The sequence below is a fragment of the Bos indicus genome, chromosome 18, assembly GCF_029378745.1.
Source record: "Bos indicus isolate NIAB-ARS_2022 breed Sahiwal x Tharparkar chromosome 18, NIAB-ARS_B.indTharparkar_mat_pri_1.0, whole genome shotgun sequence".
NCBI lineage: Eukaryota > Metazoa > Chordata > Mammalia > Artiodactyla > Bovidae > Bos > Bos indicus.
The window spans coordinates 61312071-61328170 of NC_091777.1; the positions used below are offsets into that span (position 1 = coordinate 61312071).

The 16100-nt window shown below is 46.1% G+C and overlaps 1 protein-coding gene across 5 annotated transcripts; it reads right to left on the bottom strand.

Moving 5' to 3' along the window:
• Positions 1 to 613: 613 nt before the first annotated feature.
• LOC109573075 (cationic amino acid transporter 3-like) lies at positions 614 to 14730 on the bottom strand. 5 transcript variants are annotated; one of them, XM_019980298.2, is made up of 12 exons: positions 14596 to 14730; positions 6918 to 7317; positions 6155 to 6313; positions 4700 to 4877; positions 4382 to 4494; positions 4010 to 4232; positions 3698 to 3837; positions 3491 to 3593; positions 3110 to 3306; positions 2739 to 2905; positions 2145 to 2253; positions 614 to 1978 (listed from the first exon to the last, which is right to left on the bottom strand). In XM_019980298.2, the coding sequence occupies exons 2-12, from the start codon at positions 7288 to 7290 to the stop codon at positions 1860 to 1862; spliced, it is 1881 nt and encodes a 626-aa protein (XP_019835857.2). In that variant the 5' UTR covers positions 7291 to 7317; positions 14596 to 14730; the 3' UTR covers positions 614 to 1859. The 5 variants fall into 5 exon arrangements, 4 of the variants coding, with proteins under 4 accessions (XP_019835857.2, XP_019835855.2, XP_070627745.1 ...); XM_019980296.2 differs by having other exon boundaries at positions 6918 to 7320; positions 14596 to 14726; XR_011561690.1 differs by having other exon boundaries at positions 1939 to 1978; positions 2145 to 2441; positions 6918 to 7320; positions 14596 to 14727.
• Between the last annotated feature and the right edge of the window lie 1370 nt (positions 14731 to 16100).

The following is a 16100-nucleotide window of genomic DNA, read 5'->3' on the forward strand; positions in this document are numbered from 1 at the left end:
CCTGGAAAATCCCATGGATGGAGAAGCCCGGCAGGCTGCAGTCCACAGGGTTGGAAAGCGTCAGGCAGGACTCACATTCTTTAAACTTTTATGTAATGAATGACCTGGCCAATTGTGAAATTTCAAATAAGGTGAAAACTTACAGTATTTAAGTTAACTGAAATACTCAGCTGAAATGAACTAAACTGGCCTACAGGCAGGATCTTTGTGGACGTGGAAAACACAGTACAGCTGTACTTCAGGGCTGCTGGCAAACAGATGAGGTGAGGGGAGAAGCTGGTTTGCAGACGCTATGAAAAACAGTATGGAGGGTCCTCAAAAAACCAAAGTAACTACCACAGAACAACAATTCCACTCCAGGTTATATATCTGAGGGAAAAAAATTAACTTGAAAAGATACATGCAGCCCAATATTATTAGCATTATTTACGATAGTCAAGATACAGAAGCAACTCAAGTGTCCACCAAAAGACAAATGGATAAAAAAAGATGTATATGTATGCAATAGAATACTACGAAGGCATAAGAAAGAACAAAGTTCTCCATTTGCAACATAGATGTACCTGAAGGTTATTACACTTAGTAAAATAAAGTAAGACAAATTACTTACATGTGAAATCTAAAAAATAAATGACTCTGTATTAACAAAAGAGAAGCAGAATCACTGATAGAATAAGCTAGTTAGTGGTTACCAGCCAAATGAGAGAAGGGTTAGGGACAAATGTGGTAGAGGATTAAGAGATACAGACTACTGTGTATAAAATAAGCTATGGGATATATGGTGCAGAACAGGAAAATAAAGCCATTATATTAATATATAATTACTCTAAATGAAATACAATCTATAAAATTATGTCACTGTGTTGTACACCTGGAACTAATATAATATTGTAAATCAACTGTACCTCAATCTAAAAAAAAAAAGAATGAATGAATGGGTAAAGACAGCCGATGGTGTATTAAAACATTCCAGTGGAAATATAGACATCAAAAATCCAACGTTTAAGAATCACTCTATGATGATATCATCTTCAAAATGAATGATGAATGTGCTAAAGTCATTCAATTTCCCTATTTTATCTGGGTTCCAGCTTTACTGAGATATAATAGTAAATTTAAAATTGTATATATTTAGGGTTTTTTTAGAAAATTTTAAATAAACACACAAAATTGTGTTTCATTTCAACAGTAAGAAAAAGAAATCACAACAGCATCAATTAAAAAAAAAAAAAAAAAAGATCTGGATATACCACATGGCTTGAAGGACGTTAGTTCCCCCATCAAGGATCCAACCTGAACCCAGCAGTGAAAGTTCAGACTCCTAACCACTGGACCACCAAGGAAGTCCCTCAACATTTTTTAATATTTAGGAACAATTTCCACAGAGTTCTTGGGAAATAAAAACAAAGACTTAATGAATGACATTAAAGAAGATTAATGAAGAGTCACATCACAGACAGCTAAATAAACAGAGTGCAACCCTTGACACAGTATATAGTTACCCGCATTTTCTTCCTGTGTAGCAATCTATGTGCTTTTGTTGGGAAAAGGCACACGATGATACTTCTCCCTGCAGGTTAGCAGTTTATTTATTTTTTTCTGGTTAGCTTGTTGTACTGTCTATGAAAATTCATCTTGCTGCACAGGTATGAGGTATGCACTTTTCTGTACATATCTATCATGCTTTGAAACATTTACTGAAAAACTAGACAACAGATAAGTCATTTCATCCACTAGCAATGAGTAAAGGGCCTTAAATTCACCCCCACAGTCACAGTCCATAGAGACTTAAAGTGCCCCCGGAACCAGCAGATTCTCCAGTGCCTGGAGGGATTCCACTCAGCATCTATGTCCTGTGGTTAAGATGACTCAGCACCTGGGACGTTCTTGTCAAGAGTCTGGAAAGCGGAGGCTGCTGGATGTTGCTCACTGTTCTCCAAGCTGTGTCGGATCCCGTATCCAAAGTATATGATAAACCCTAGGAGGAAAATGAGACGATGAAAAGGGAAAGTAGGAGCTGCACCCAGTTACACATGCCCAAAAGGCCTCCTGTTATGGCGGCCAAGACAGTTTAGGGGAGATGCTGTAGAAGAGTATTGGGTTCAATCCCTCAAGCAGTCTCTTTATCCTAGAAAACTTCTTACCAATCACATTCCAGACTCCAAATTGGGCCCAAGTCCTAGAGGTCATCTGTATCATCAGGTAAATGTTCACAAAGATGCTCACCAGTGGGAGGACAGGCAGACCAGGGACCTGTGGGCAGAGTCAGTTCATCCCTGAACACAGCCCAGACGTCTGAAAGGGAGACCCGACCCCAGGTGGGCGAGAAGACCAGTCCTCAGGCTGTGTGTTCAGTGGCTGCTCAGACTGTATATGTAAAGCACATATACAATGTGGACCAGGGAGGTGGTCCAGGAAAGGGTTTTAACAATTCTTCTTCCCTGGTAAAGCAAAGGATGATTAGACAGATTTTTTTTTTTTTAGTATTTCTTTATTTGACTGCACTAGCTCTTAGCTGCAGTGGGTGGGATCGTTCATCTTCGTTGCACTCACATATCTCTAGTTGTATCCTGTGGGATTAGCTCCTTGACCAGGGAGGGAACCCAGGCCCCCTGCATTGGGAGCTCAGAGTTTAGCCACTGGACCACCAGGGAAGTCCCAGTGAAGGATGTTTAGACCTAAAGCACACAGACTTCCTTCACTCAAGGTGGACACTCTGGGCACGTAAGGTCACCTACCTTGAAGTGAAGAGGTCTGAGGCTCTGGGGCTGCCTCCAGATGATGACCGAGACCCCAGTGATGAGCAGCAGCAGCAGCACAGCCACTGTGGTGAGCACGGGGTCTCCAGAGAACACCTGGCTGGGCCACCGGGACAGAATCAGGCTCAGGATGGTCAGCAGGAGAACTGCAAGGGTCAAGGTGGAGGAGAACAGAACAGGTTCGACTCCAGAAGCCAAAGATGTCAAGACCTTGGGTCACACTCCTCCCCAAAACTTCCCACATCATGAAGGCTCATCGTATCTCCAGCATTCCTCAACTGATGAAATACACATTCCCACCTTATCTTGTCAATTTCAGAATACCACTGGAGAGAGATCCCGATGCTCACCAAGCAGTAAGGCACATCCATAGACAATCTGGCCAGAGGTCCGGGTGGGGATGGTGCTGGCAGGGTGACAGAGACTCTTGAGAATCTTTGAGTTTCCCACTTCAGATGCAGTGTTCAAAGGACTTGCTTCAACTACAGACTCCATCTCAGTTTCTTCCTCTGTTTTCTTCTTGCTTAAATTCTCATCTGGTTGATATCTGAATTAGAAATATTAAAGCAATGTTAACAGCAGCCCCTACTCATCCAACTCACACAGCGTATTCCAAATCTCTGCTGCCTTAAACAGAGCAGACATTAAGAAGGCGGCATGAAGCAGAAGACAATTCCCTCCTCATCAATCCCGAGTATCCAAGACCCACCCAAGGTGTCGTGGGGTCTCACCTAAGGACAAGGACAGAAAATTCCACCAGGGAGTAAGCCAGCAGGGTCCCGATGGACATGAGGTCCACCAGGTCACGGAGCTCGAAGAGTAATGCCATGACCCCTAGAAGGAGGGCACAGACAAGGTGGGGAAGGGGAGTGAGAACCCAGGAGAAATATCCAAACTAAGAAAATTAATCAAAGAAGGCATGGCCATTATTTCTTTACCTGCCAGAATTCCAGAAGCCAAGGTGGCCATGACGGGGGTACGGGTGCGGGCGTGGATGCGGGCAAGTCCCCGAAAGAGGAGCCCGTCATCTGCCATTGAGTAGATCACACGGGGCATGGGGAACATGGCACCCAGGAGGCTGGGAGAGACAACGAGGACATGTGTGGGGACGTGGAGAAGCAGCAGAGACCAGGGCATCCACTCCCTCGTCTACACGGGGCAAGATTATCTTGCTGTCTTTTTCTCCCATTTCCAAGGGCTGGGATACCTGAGCATCTGACAGTCAATGGGCAGAAACCCGTGACACTGACCTGGATGTAAGAGCACAGAGGGTGCCAACAGCCACCACGTAGCTGGCAGGGCCCCAGCCAATGTGGAGGAAAGCCTGAGGCAAGGGGCTTCCAGTGTGAATCTGGTAGTAGGGCACCATGAGGGTGAGTGAGGCTGAGACACCAAAATACGCCAAAAAGCAGATCAAGAGTGAGATCACGATGCCCAAGGGGATGGACCGCTGGGGATTTCGGGCTTCTTCCCCTGCAGGATTGGAGGAAGTACTGGGTCAGGAAACATGCCAGGGTGAAAGCACAAAATCCCCTTTCCTGTTGAACCTGCAAAAGAAACCCCTACACCCAAGGGCAGCCCAATCTGTGTCCACACCCTGGATGGGACCATGACCACATTACCTGTAGTAGCAATGACATCAAAACCGACAAATGCATAGAAACACGTAGCTGCTCCTTGGACAATCCCATCAAAGCCAAAAGGCACAAACCCTCCGGCACCCAGAGGGCCTGAGCTATGGTGAGAGAAGGAGCAAGATAGAATGTGGTTGAGGTGTGTTCAGCCATCACTTCTGGACTCTTCCCTTCACACCACTAGTCCTGGGCTCCAGGAGCCCCATCACCTGGATTCATCAGCCCAGGTCTGTTTAGTCTCCACCACGTTCCCATCTCTGCACCCTCCTCCACGTGCATTACTAAGGCCCAGAGAACCCTCCTAACCTAGAAGAATCATTGGATCCAGATATGTTCGGTTTGTAGTCCTCTTCTGTGAGCTTCCAGTTGTGTGGGTCTCCCTTAATGATGCCAGAGATGATGACGAAGCTGAGAACCAAAAGGTTCAAGCCTGTGAACACTTTGTTAACCAGGGCTGACTCACCAGCTCCCACAACCAGTATTCCTGTGAGAAAGATGGAATATGAGACATCCAAAAGTGGTTACGTGGGGCTGGGGTCCTGAGGAGGTGGACAGTGACTGCTCAGTGGATACAGGGTTTCCTTTTGTTGTGATGAACATGTTTGGAGCTAGACCGAGGTGATGCTTACAGAACACTGTGAATATACCAGGTCCCACTGAATTGCACACTTTAAGATCGTTAATTTCTTACTGTGACTATCATCTCCCAGTAGACAGGTCTATAAAATCATTAGGTTGTACACCTTAAACTTATACAATGTTGGATGTTAATTTTATCTGAATAAAGCTGGGAAAAATAATAAAATGGTTGATTTTATGCTATGTAAATTACCTCTTAATTTAAAAAAAAAATCTTTGATCTTAATACAGAGGAAGAAACTTGTTGGTCTAAGTGAATGGTTCTCAGCGGGGTGATCTTGTTCCCCAAGCAGTTGGCACTGTCTGGGGACATTCTTATTGTCACAGTTTGAGGGGAGGGCGGGCATCACTGGTGTCTAGTGAGTGAAGGCCAGGGATGCCACTCAACACCCGACAGTGATTTAAAACAACAAAAACAAAACCCAGGGACTTCCCTGGTGGTCCAGCGCTTAAGACTCTGTGCCTCCACCTTAGAGGGCACAGGTTTGACCCCTGATCGGACATGATTGAAGTGACTTAGCAGTAGCAGGGAACAGAAGAGCCTGGCAGGCTACAGTCATAGGGTTGCAAAGAGTTGGAGGTGACTGAAGTGACTTGGCACGCATGCACACAGGGGAACTAAGGGGCTTCCCAGGCGGCACTAGTGGTAAAGAACCTCCTGTCAATGCAGGAGATGCAGGTTCAATCCCTGGGTCTGGAAGATTCCCTGGAGAAGGGAAGGGCAACTCACTCCAGTACTCTTGCCTGGAGAATTCCATGGACAGAGGAGCCTGGCGGGCTACAGTCTATGGGGTCGCAAAGAGTCAGATACGACTGAGAGACTTAGCACATACACATGCATGCACAGGGGAACCAAGATCCAGCATGCATTGCAGCACAATCAAAAAAAAAAAAATCAAATGCAAAGGACAACTGCCACACTTACGAATGATCTAGCCCAAACTGTCAGTAGTGCCAATGGTGGGAAACAACGGTCTATGTCTCACCTTCCTGTCTCTCATATCCTAGAGCCTTCAATCCAGTTGTAATTCTTCTACCATTCTTCCATCCCAAGCCTTTCCTACCGCAGGTCCCCACTTCCACACCCCATTCTTCCCATCCTATCTGTGATCCCTGTCTTACCCGTGAGCAGCAGCACCAGGCCCAGTGCAAAAAAGTCTGGGTACTCGGCCAAGAAGTGGGGCACATGCAGAGAAAAAGTTCCCTGTAATGCCTGAGAGATGTGGTCCCCTATCAAGCTGTCAAAGGTGGAGCTCCAGGCCCTGGACACACTGGCGGTACCTGCCGGAGCAGAAGATAGAACATTCATTAGCAAACATTCATTGAACCCCTACCTGGTGTCACTGGATGTCTTTGGGCAGGGGAAGGGGCTAGGGAGAAACATACAAAATGTTCTAATCTCAAAGAGATTCTTTTCACAGGTTGGGAAGAGTAGACTAGGATGATCCACAAAATAGATCAACTGTTTAATGTTAGGAGATCAATGTTATGTGAAAAAAAAAAGGAAAACAGGTCATTGGGAGCAGGAGGTCTGGGAGATGAGGGTTGAAATTTTTGATCAAGTAGCAGAGGGAAATCCCATAAAGGCAACAGCTGAGCAAAGACCCTCGATACGGTGAGAGGATGAGCCTGTGGGCCCTGCCTCCCTCTCACCCACTTTCTGCAGTTCCCTTCCCTTCTTTGTTCTGGGTCCATCCTTTAAAGATAACAGGAGAGAGCTGAGAAGAAGGGAGCTATGAGGTTTGCCTGCTGCCAGGACCCACGTCTCCCCACCACCACCAAAGTGGATGGTAGCAAAGTTTCCCATGAATGAGTGAAGACCTAAATCCCTGCTCCCAGTTTCTTCATCTTAAGCCCCACACCTCCCCCCTCCCCATCAACTCACCGATGACATAGGACAATATAAGATTCCAGCCAGTGATGAAGGCGCATAGCTGCCCCACGGTGACGTAGCTGTAGAGATACGCAGAACCGGAGCCTGGTACCCGGGCCCCAAACTCGGCATAGCAGATCCCAGACAACATAGAAGACAGGGAGGCCACCAGGAAGCAGATGATGATCGCTGGTCCAGCTTTATCCTTGGCCACGTCTCCAGCCAGGATGTACACGCCAGCCCCCAGGGTGCTGCCCACACCCAAAGCCACCAGATCGAGGGTGTTCAGACAACGAGACAGGAGACTCTCAGACTTCTCTCTGGGCTCCAGTGGCCTCCGGCGGACCAGCTTCTGACCAAACTGGCAAACAGAGTGACGCAGCATCCTAGATGGAGTTGAGGAGACCACGATCTGCTGAGAAAACAAGACACAAAGTCATCAAGAAGGTCCATCTACCCTTGGCCCTGAGAATCCAGTTCCACAGAGCAATGGAGTGGTGAGGGGCAGGTGGTATAAAGACATATGGGTCAAGTTCTCCATCTCTGAGTGTTGCTTTCTTCAAACATAAAGAAGACTTTTGATATGTTTCAAAGTTACTGGAAGAGCTGCTTGAAGAGAAGTGAGAGGGAGAAGAATACGTCTCCGTAAACATGCCTCTTTGGCTTGTGGGTTGTTTTGAGCTGAAGGCAATTAAGACCCAAAAGATTCAGAAAAATCTCCTTGCTTAGGCTTAAGTTAGTCTCCCTTAACTGGTCAAAATCATTTAGATTAGGGGACCTACGGCAGGAAGAGAGCTGTTACCAGAGATAACTCTTTATCTCAGGAAGACTTACCTGCAGTGAGTGGCAAACATTAATTTACCAACCTTCCCATCTTCCTGCGGGTTCTCTTCTCCTTGAAGCCCCAGATCCCAGCCCACACCCCACCCCCACCCCCGGCCCCCGACCTTCTCCTTAGCTCAGGGGAGCCTTTAAACCTCAGTTGCTTGTCTTTGAACCTCAGCGCGTTTATGGGACTCCCATACATAGGAGTTTATTTAATCTGTCTTATATAAGTTTAATGATTAGAACCTAGAAAGAAAAGCTTCCCACCCCTGCACTGAACAAATGGTGGCAACCCACTTCCAGTATCCTTGCCTGGAAAATTCCATGGACAGAGGAACCTGGTGAGCTATAGTCCATGGGGTCACAAAGAGTCAGACATGACTGAGCGACTAACACACACACACAGAGAAGCAAAATCTTTCAACAAAGAGCCTAGCACACAGTAGCTGCTTAAATGGTATTAGCTAAATGGGTAAGAATGCTGGATTTTTTTTTTTTTAATCTTTTGGCCCTGCAGCATAGTTTGTGGGATCTTAGTTCCCTGACCAAGGCTCGAACCCATGCCGTTTTCACTGGTAGCACTGAGTCTTAACCTCTAGACCACCAGGGAGGCCCCAAGAATGTTGATTTTTAAAGCAAAATCACCCAGCTCTGCTGGTTCAAATCTGGCACTGTGATGTGTGGCTTATGTGACTTCCCACAAGCTACATACTGCTGTGTCCTCCTTTCTCCTATAAAACAGGGAGATTAATTATTACCAGCATTATTCCCCACTTCCCTATTATGTGTGATATGACAGCTGAAGGGACTCAGTGATCAGAGCAATGAAACCAAGTCTGCCAGTAACCAAGTTCACTTGCTGACTCTATGATTCATCTCTCCATCCAAAACTGTATTCCCTTTCTGGTCCCAGTCCTATTCCCCTCGGGGAATCCAAAAAAAGAGGGCTGGGGGTGGGGGAAAGACTAGGGGGAGGAGATTGTTAGGCAATTTGGGATGGACATGCACACACTGCTGTATTTAAAATGGATAATCAACAAGAATCTACTATATAGCAGGGAACTCTGCTATACAGGGAACTCTGCTCAGTGTTATGTGGCAGCCTGGATGGGAGGGGAGTTTGGGGAAAAATGGATACATGTATGTATATGGTTGAGTCCCTTTGTCTACCTGAAACTATTACATTGTTAATCAGCTATATTCCAATAAAAAAGCTTAAAAAAGGAAAAAAGGAGGGATTCAACTCAAAGAGGACCCTGCAGGACCCTTCCGGTACAAAAGTCTCTCCATCCTCTCATTTATTTGTAGACAAAAGATTTAATCTCCAAGGTCTTACCTGGGTTCCAAAATGCAGAGTCCACAGTACTAATTAAAGAAGTGACAGAAACAAAGAAAAAGTAGCACCAAATAGTCTCCAAGGGAAAAACAGCTTGATGTTCTTATTTGTTCCCCAGGCTCTAAGTAAATAACACAGTGCCTCAACCATTGTTTTTGCTCTCCTGGAAAGAAGTTGAGGGATCCCAGAGATCCTGATTTGCTAGTTTATCTTGCAGCAACACACAGATCAATCACAATCGCCAATGACCCATTGAGTCACAAAAATGCTGACAGGATGTCTGCAACTGAGATCTTATCCAGAAGCTGAAATCACAAAGACCACCCCTTCTCTGGGCTCCCCAGGTGGCTCAGGGGTAAAGAATCCACCTGCCAATGAAGGACTTCCCTGCCTGGGTCAAGGAGATGCCCTGGAGGAGGAAATGGCAACCGGCTCCAGTATTCTGAATATGTGAACCGTGAACTTCCTGATGTTCAAGCTGGTTTTAGAAAAGGCAGAGGAACCAGAGATCAAATTGCCAACATCCGCTGGATCATGGAAAAAGCAAGAGAGTTCCAGAAAAACATCTATTTCTGCTTTATTGACTATGCCAAAGCCTTTGACTGTGTGCATCACAATAAACTGTGGAAAATTCTGAAAGAGATGGGAATACCAGACCACCTGATCTGCCTCTTGAGAAATTTGTATGCAGGTCAGGAAGCAACAGTTAGAACTGGACATGGAACAACAGACTGGTTCCAAACAGGAAAAGGAGTAAGTCACGGCTGTATATTGTCACCCTGTTTATTTAACTTATATGCAGAATACGTCATGAGAAACACTGGACTGGAAGAAACACAAGCTGGAATCAAGATTGCTGGGAGAAATATCAATAACCTCAGATATGCAGATGACACCACTCTTATGGCAGAAAGTGAAGAGGAACTAAAAAGCCTCTTGATGAAAGTGAAAGTGGAGAGTGAAAAAGTTGTCTTAAAGCTCAACATTCAGAAAACGAAGATCATGGCATCTGGTCCCATCACTTCATGGGAAAGAGATGGGGAAACAGTGGAAACAGTGGCAGACTATTTTTTGGGGCTCCAAAATCTCTGCAGATGGTGACTGCAGCCATGAAATTAAAAGACGCTTACTCCTTGGAAGGAAAGTTATGACCAACCTAGATAGCACATTCAAAAGCAGAGACATTACTTTGCCAACAAAGGTCCATCTAGTCAAGGCTATGGTTTTTCCTGTGGTCATGTATGGATGTGAGAGTTGGACTGTGAAGAAGGCTGAGTGCCAAAGAATTGATGCTTTTGAACTGTGGTGTTGGAGAAGACTCTTGAGAGTCCCTTGGACTGCAAGGAGATCCAACCAGTCCATTCTGAAGGAGATCAGCCCTGGGATTTCTTTGAAAGGAATGATGCTAAAGCTGAAACTCCAGTACTTTGGCCACCTCATGGGAAGAGTTGACTCATTGGAAAAGACTCTGATGCTGGGAGGCATTGGGGGCAGGAGGAGAAGGGGATGACAGAGGATGAGATGGCTGGATGGCATCACTGACTCGATGGACGTGAGTGTGAGTAACTCTGGGCGTTGGTGATGGACAGGGAGGCCTGGCATGCTGTGATTCATGGGGTTGCAAAGAGTTGGACACGACTGAGCGACTGATCTGATCTGATCTGATCCAGTATTCTTGCCTGGAGAATCCCGTTGACAGAGGAGCCTGGTGGGCTACAGTCCATGGGATCACAGTCAGACACCACTGAGTGACTAAGCAGACTATCATCAGGCACAAGATTCTACAACAAGTCTCACACTCCACCCATCTCCCCACCAAGGATCCTAAAATCTGAAGCTTTCTCCTCCATGGCTTGCAGAGTTGACAAGGAATTGGAACTCTGCTTTGGGGCAGAGAAGGAAATGGCAACCCACTGGAGAAGGAAATGGCAACCCACTCCAGTATTCTTGCCTGGAAAATTCCATGGACAGAGGATCCTTGTAGGCTACAGTCCATGGGGTCGCAAGGAGTCGGACACGACTTAGCGACTTCACTTCACTTTGGGGCAGAAAGCAGATGGAATTCACAGGGAGGGACAGATTGTGGCCCAGCTCAGTCAAAGCATCAAACCAGAGTGCCCTCCCAGCTGCCTAGAGGAAGAGGGAACTAGCCTCCATTCTGGATCAGAAATGGCAGGACTCTGTTTCTTGCTGCTGTGGGGCCTGAAACGTCTCCTCCCTACATGGCTCCACAGGGTTAGGCTGATTCAGAGACCACGAGTCACCGTCAGGGGCTTCCACCCTGATACTCCAAAGTCCAAGGTTAGCATTTTGATTTAGAGTCAGGAAACTCAGTAGAATTTTGGCTCCTCAAACACTCCTGTGGAGTCATATACTCCTCTGAACCTGCATTGCCTTCTTGCTCAAATGCTGCTGCTGAATACTTTAGCCCTGTTTGCAGGAATACAAATGGTGCAGCTGCTCCTGATAAAGTATGTTTTTTCCAGGGACTTTGCTGTCTGTCCAGTGGTTAAAAGAGTCCACCTTCTAGTTCAGGGGATACAGGCTCAATCCGTAGTCAAGGAATAAGATCCCACATGCCCTGCTGTGTAGCACAACCAAAAAATAAATTCAGTCAGTTCAGTCGCTCAGTGACCCCATGTTGTGTCTGACTGTTTGTGACCCCATGGACTGCAGCAGGCCAGGCCTCCCTGTCCATCACCGACTCCCGGAGTTTACTCAGACTCATGTCCATCGAGTCAGTGACGCCATCCAACCATCTCATCCTCTGTCGTCCCCTTCTCCTCTCGCCTTCAATCTTTCCTAGGATCAGGGTCTTTCCCAATGAGTTCATTCGAATCTTTCTTTAAAAAAAAAAAAAGTATGGTGGTCCCTTCAAAAACTAAAAATGGATTTATCACTATGATCCAGCAACTTCTCCTATGGGTGTCTACCCCAAAGAACTGAAAATAAGGTCTCAAAGAGATATTTGTACACCTATGTTCATAGCAGCAGTATTCACAGTAGCTGAAAGATGGAAGCCTCCCAGAAGTTCATCCTCAAAAGAATGGATAAACACTATACAGACAATGAAATATTACTCAGCCTCAAGAAGGAACTCTGAGAAGGCAATGGCACCCCACTCCAGTACTCTTGCCTGGAACATCCCATGGACGGAGGAGCCTGGTAGGCTGCAGTCCATGGGGTCGCTAAGAGTGGGGCATGACGGAGTGACTTCACTTTCACTTTTCACTTTCCTGCATTGGAGAAGGAAATGGCAACCCACTCCAGTGTTCTTGCCTGGAGAATCCCAGGGACAGAGGAGCCTAGTGGGCTGCCATCTATAGGGTCGCAGAGTCAGACATGACTGAAGCAACTTAGCAGCAGTAGCAGCAGCAAGAAGGAACTAAAAAGAGCCTCTTGACGAAGGTGAAAAAGGAGAGTGAAAAAGCTGGCTTGAAACTCAACATTCAAAAAACTAAGATCATAGCATCCAGTCCCATCACTTCATGGTAAATAGATGGGGAAACAATGGAAACAGTGACAGACTTTATTTTCTTGGGTTCCAAAATCACTGCAGACTGTGACTGCAGCCATGAAATTAAAAGACACTTGTTCCGTGGAAGAAAAGCTATGACAAACACAGACAGCATATTAAAAAGCAGAGACATCAGCTTGTTGACAAAGGTCCATTTAGTCAAAGCTATGGTTTTTTCAGTAGTCATGAATGGATCATAAAGAAGGCTGAGCACTGAAGAATTCATGTTTCGAACTGTAGTGCTGTAGAAGACTCTTGAGAGTTCCTTGGACAGCAAGGAGATCAAACTAGTCAATCCTAAAGGAAATCAACCCTGAATATTCATTGGAAGGACTGATGCTGAATCTCCAATACTTTGGCCACCTGGTGTCAACATTGGAAAAGACTCTGATATTGGGAACGGTTGAGGGCAGGAGGGAACAGCAGAGGATGAGATGGTTGGGTGGCATCACCAATTCAATGGACATAAGTCTGAGTCAACTCCGGGAGATACTGAAGGACAAGGAAGCCTGGCGTGCTGCAGCCCATGGGGTCACAAAGAGTTCGACACAACTGAGTGACTGAATAACAACAACAAAGAATAAACAGGAAAGGGAATTCTCTGGTGATCCAGTGGTGGAGACTCTGGGCCACCGCTGCAGGGGACACAGGTTGGATCCCTGGTCTGAGAATTAACATCCCACGTGCTGGGCGGTGCAGTGGGGGTAATGAGGGGGTGGGAAGGAAATTCTGACACAGGCTACAACATGGAAGAACCCTGAGAACATTATGCTAAGTGATGTTTGCCAGGCACTAAGACAAAAGTTGTATGATTCCACTTCTATGAAGTACCTAGTTAAAGTTACTTGACTAGAGACAGAAAGCAGAATGGTGCTTTTCCAGGGTCTGGGTGAGAGGGGAATAAAGAGTAATTGTTAAGGGAGGACATGTTTCAGTTTTACAAGAAGAGAAGAGCTCTAGAGATGGGCTGCCCGGTAATGTGACTATACTTAACATTACTGAACTGAAAGCCTAAAAATAGTTAAGATGGCAAATTTTACGTCACACGGTATTACGTGTATTTCTGTTGTTGCTTAGTTGCAAAATCACGTACAAGCCCATGGACTGTAGCCCATCAGGCTCCTCTGTCCATGGGATTCTCCAGGCAAGAATACTGGAGCGGGGTGCCATGCCCTCCTCCAGGGGATCTTCCCAATCCAAGGATCGAACCCACATCTCCTAATTGGCAGGCGGATTCTTTGCCACTGAGGCACCTGAGAAGCCCCTACGTGTATTTTTAAAATGTTTAAAAAAATTCTGCCAATGATAAATAATAGAGCCAGCTTCACAGAACTGCTGGGTGTAAGGAACCTGAAAGTGGTTTAAAGTAAATCACCACACAGCCCTCCCCCATAGGTACCAAACGCTAGACGATTAGGTCCCTTATAGTTGCCCCAAGATCCATAGAGGAGGAACCTATAGAAATGGACAGTACACAGGAGACTGAAATCAGTGGCCCACGTGTCATAAATCCAAATAACAGCAATCTTCACTAGTGTTTAAATACCAGTGAAAAAATTAGTCTAAGAGCCTCCAGATCTGATGCAATCTCCTCCCCTGCCCACCTCTCCTCACACAAGCCTATCAACTCCTAACTCCTTCTGCTCTCATCTGGAAAATGGGTCTTTCCACCCTCCAGCTGGAGCCAACTGCACACGTGGGTGGATTGAAGTGGTCTCCTTAGGTGAGGATTCAGTCGTTTTCGACTGTCTGCGACCCCGTGGATTGTAGCCGGCCAGGCTCCTCTGTCCATGGGATTCTCCAGGCAAGAGCACTGAAGGGGGTTGCCATTCCCTTCTCCAGGGATCTTCCCAACCCAGGGATGGAGTGGTCTCCAGTGTCGCCTGCATTGGCAGGCAGGTTCTTGACTGCTGAGCCACATGGGAAGCGCTTAGGCTTTTAGAAGGTCTCTTTAGGAGGATCTGAACTCAGCACCCAGTCTCCGACAGAAGAGGGGGTGACCCAGGACTTACCAAATCTTAGGAGCAGAGCCTGGAGCACGGATATCCGTCAGTGCGGTTGAGTTTAAAGCTGTGTAGGGTTGGAGCTGATAGATCTGGAAAAACCAAACCTGGGAACCCTCCCACAACAAAAAGACAATTCTTAAGCCCTGGGTGGGGATGGGCGGGGATGGGAGGGGCAAATCTGCAGTGGTGCAATCAGCCACTTCTCTTCTGAGCTTGCCCTCAGGGGACAGTTCTGGGATTCTTGAGTCTGCAAGTGGTAAAAATACACAGAACGTAAAATTTAGCCGCTTCAGTCGTGTTAAGTACATTCACATCTTGTGCAATGGAACCCCAGGACTTTTTTTCATCTGGCAAAATGGAACCTCTGTCCCCATTCAACCACAATTTCCTCTTTCTCCTCCACCAGCTCCTGACAATCTCATTTCCACTCTCTGTCATTATGAATCTGACCACTCCAGGTGTTTCGTTTAAGTAGAATCACTTAATTTCACTTACCAATATGTCCATAAGATTCACTCACACTGTAGCATGTATTAGAATTCCCTTCCGTTCTCTTTTTTTTTTAGCTGCCGGACACCTGGCATCTTAGTTCCTCAACCTGGGATCGAACCTGCGACTCCTGCTTTGGAAATTTGGGAGTCTTAACAACAGAACCACAGAGAAGTCCCCTCTTCTTTTTTTTAATGCTGAATAATACTCTAGTATATGTGCCTGCCCCACCGGCTTATCCATTGTTTGATCATGGGCACTTGAATTGCTTTCATGCTTTACTTACTGTGAGTAATGCTGCTCTGAACGTGGGTGTACAAGGCACCAGAGTGTGCTTTCAATTCTTCTGAGTATTTCCTCATAGGTAGAATTGCTGGATTGTATGGTTCTAAGATTTTTATATCCTGTGATGGAGAAAATGTTCACATACTGAGGTATGGGGGAGTCGATTTGGCTTATACATGGTTCAGCCTGAACTTTATGTGAACTAAGACAGCCTGTCAGACTCTCACAACACATCAGCTTTAACTGTTGGAGTAAAGAATGTCTGTCCTGCATGTAAAGATGGACCCCCTCTTCTCATGGTGTCCATGTTGACACTGTCTGGAAGATAAGGTTTCCTTCCCAGACCCCAGGGTCCTGCTGTCTCACTATCTGTGTACGAAGTCTGTCTCTTAAGAAAGCTTGAAAGAAAAAAAAAAAAAAAAGAAAGCTTGAAAGAATATACTCTGTCATGTGTGATGTGTGTTCTTTGCTTGGATGAGGTGCAGGATTGTGCCAGACACCATGTTTCAATGGAGCAGCTCCTCAGAGCTCTCTGAGAAGGTGCCTCCCAGACTACAACCCTCAGTTTGGCTCAAATAAAACTCTTTCCTATTTCTATCAGAGATTGTTTACTGATTATTTCTATGGACACTTGCATTCACTTGTTCATCAAGGACCCCGAGAATTAGGGGCTATAAAACTGAAGACCCTGCTCCCACCTTCCCTATCTTTTTGCACTACTTGACTCCCTACAGCCT